Below are 2,529 nucleotides of genomic sequence, written 5' to 3'. Positions count from 1 at the left end.
TGTGGGTGAGCACGTCTTCGCCATTCAAAATCAAAGCGCACTTTATTTTATAATGCCGTCTTATTGGTCTTCTTTGAAGGTGCATTTTAAAAATGTTTTCCCGATCAATCCTGGACTCCTGCTCAAAATGATAAATTATTATAACGACAGCTACAAAAAACAAACAAAAAAAAAAACAACAACAATAAGCCCGCAAAGCTGTTATCGTTCCATTCTGATGGATGACAGCCGTGACAGCTCAGTGGAATCCCGGAAAATAAACCGTGGAACTTTGACCAATGAGAGAACAGTTTACTCGTGCGTGACTTGTATTAACAAATTTGGTCCGTTTAGAAACTTTGCCATGTGAAAGCGAACCGCACCAAGAATAAAAAGCAACATTGTAATAATTTTAATCCCTGTTTCGGAACAAAGCAATCGATCTACAGGTGTGAAAGCACCCTTACAGTCTCTGGTAATTTTTCTTTCATTACTGACAGCTAAATGGTGTGCAAAGTGACAAAATCGTAACCAATCAGAGCATATTTGATGTATAAATTATAGCTATTTAGAGCTGTACTGCATTTTAGTCTGAAAAGTCTGCACATCCAACCCAAAGTGCAAATGATAACAACTATGATAAATAACATCATACAGCAGAATTCATGAAACACAAGCAGAATAATTTATGTGCAAAATGTTTGTAAAACCATTCTTGCATAAATTGTTGCAATGAATTGTCACAGTGAAAGTGACGTGAAGCCATGTATGGTGTCCTATACTAGGAATTTGTGCTCTGCATTTATCACATCCAAGTGCACACACATAGCAGTGAGTAGTGAACACACACACACACACGCGCACACCATGAACAGTAGTGGTCAGCCATCTTTGCTGCGGCGCCTGGGAGCAGTTGGGGGTTCGGTGCCTAGCTCAAGGGCACCTCAGTCGTGCTATTGAGGGTGGAAGACAGTGCTGTACATTTACTCCCCCCACCTACAATTCCTGCTGGTACTGAGACTCGAACCCACGACCTTCGGGTTACAAGTCTCTAACCATTAGGCCACGACTGTCCCTATTTAACAGAAAGATTAAGCATTCTGATTGTATTTCATGAACGAGGCCCAATGTGTTGATATTTACTAGTCATATTTACTTGGTTTTGGCCAATTAGATATCACTGTCTGTGGAATTACAGGTGCATCTCAATAAATTAGAATGACGTGGAAAAGTTCATTTATTTCAGTAATTCAACTCAAATTGTGAAACTCGTGTTTGTGCATTTTTTTCTTCCACACTTTTTCCTTCCACTCAACTTTCTGTTAACATGCTTGGATACAGCACTCACACTTGTGGCTTACCCTCCTTGTGAAGGGTGTCAATGATTGTCTTCTGGACAACTGTCAGATCAGCAGTCTTCCCCATGATTGTGTAGCCTAGTGAACCAAACTGAGAGACCATTTTGAAGGCTCAGGAAACCTTTGCAGGTATTTTGAGTTGATTAGCTGATTGGCATGTCACCATATTCTAATTTGTTGAGATAGTGAATTGGTGGGTTTTTGTTAAATGTGAGCCAAAATCATCACAATTAAAAGAACCAAAGACTTAAACTACTTCAGTCTGTGTGCACTGAATTTATTTAATACACGAGTTTCACAATTTGAGTTGAATTACTGAAATAAATTAACTTTTCCATGACATTCTAATTTATTGAGATGCACCTGTACACTGCAAAATGCATAAAAAATTGTAATTGTAACATCCGTCAAAATATCTTGATGCATGCCATTGCTGATGGTTGCAACTCATACTTGGAAGATATTTTTATTGCTATATCAGTTGACCCTTCATTGTGTCAGGGGGAATTAGGACACAGTGAAAAAAATTAATAAAAATAAAATTGACACTTGTACATTTATTTAACCTGCAGTATAGCCATTAACCCCTTTCTCCCAATAAAGGAAACTAAATAATTAAATGAGGTTAGGCCATCCTGAAAAAATTGTCCTGGCACTGGTAACTCGCATGCAGACATCAACAAGACTGTCCGCATTCAAATCACACACAACGCACTGGTTCAGGCGTTGGAAGGAACGCAAAGTGAATGAGATAGGGACATAAATAATGAGTATAAGGAGCTTTAGTTGGGAGATTGTGAGGACAGACTGGAAAAAAAAAGAATGAAGAGAGGAAGAGAGTTTTAAAATGGTGGTAACAGGTTTACTGCAGGGTAACAGGCAGGTCGTGAAAGCATTCAGCACATTAGCATTCAGCATTGCCATCATGCAACAGCACTGCTAGTTTGCCGGTGTGTTATGTGGCACTCACTGCCTGTAGTAGAAGAGGAAGCAGGGGCGGGCGGCCCAGCAGCCGCAGCAGAGTTGGCGGACAGGGAGGAAGAGGAAATCCCTACATGGGTGGGGCTAGAAACAGTTTTTGCGTCGTTGTGCTGGCTGACCACGGACGGCTGGCGACGCAGGGCCCCAGGCACCGCCGTTTGGCCCGTCTGGAATGTATAAACCACATCCATCTGCAAAGAACAGGGAGAGG

General features: G+C 41.0%; 1 protein-coding gene across 3 annotated transcripts in view; it reads right to left on the bottom strand.

Moving 5' to 3' along the window:
* Window positions 1-2,529, bottom strand: part of LOC107675831 (plasma membrane calcium-transporting ATPase 1-like) — a 138,346-nt gene that overhangs the window by 11,296 nt on the left and 124,521 nt on the right. Inside the window, exon 21 of one of the 3 annotated variants that reach the window (XM_016470304.1) lies at window positions 2,308-2,509. The exons of the other annotated variants lie outside the window; for them this stretch is intronic. Coding sequence (XP_016325790.1) covers window positions 2,308-2,509 — 202 coding nt within the window. The remainder of the gene's footprint in view (window positions 1-2,307; window positions 2,510-2,529) is intronic. 3 annotated transcript variants of the gene reach the window in all.

This window comes from Sinocyclocheilus anshuiensis, unplaced genomic scaffold, assembly GCF_001515605.1.
Source record: "Sinocyclocheilus anshuiensis isolate Anshui unplaced genomic scaffold, SAMN03320099.WGS_v1.1 scaffold1640, whole genome shotgun sequence".
Classification (NCBI taxonomy): domain Eukaryota; kingdom Metazoa; phylum Chordata; class Actinopteri; order Cypriniformes; family Cyprinidae; genus Sinocyclocheilus; species Sinocyclocheilus anshuiensis.
This window is presented reverse-complemented; position numbering and strand designations above follow the sequence as displayed.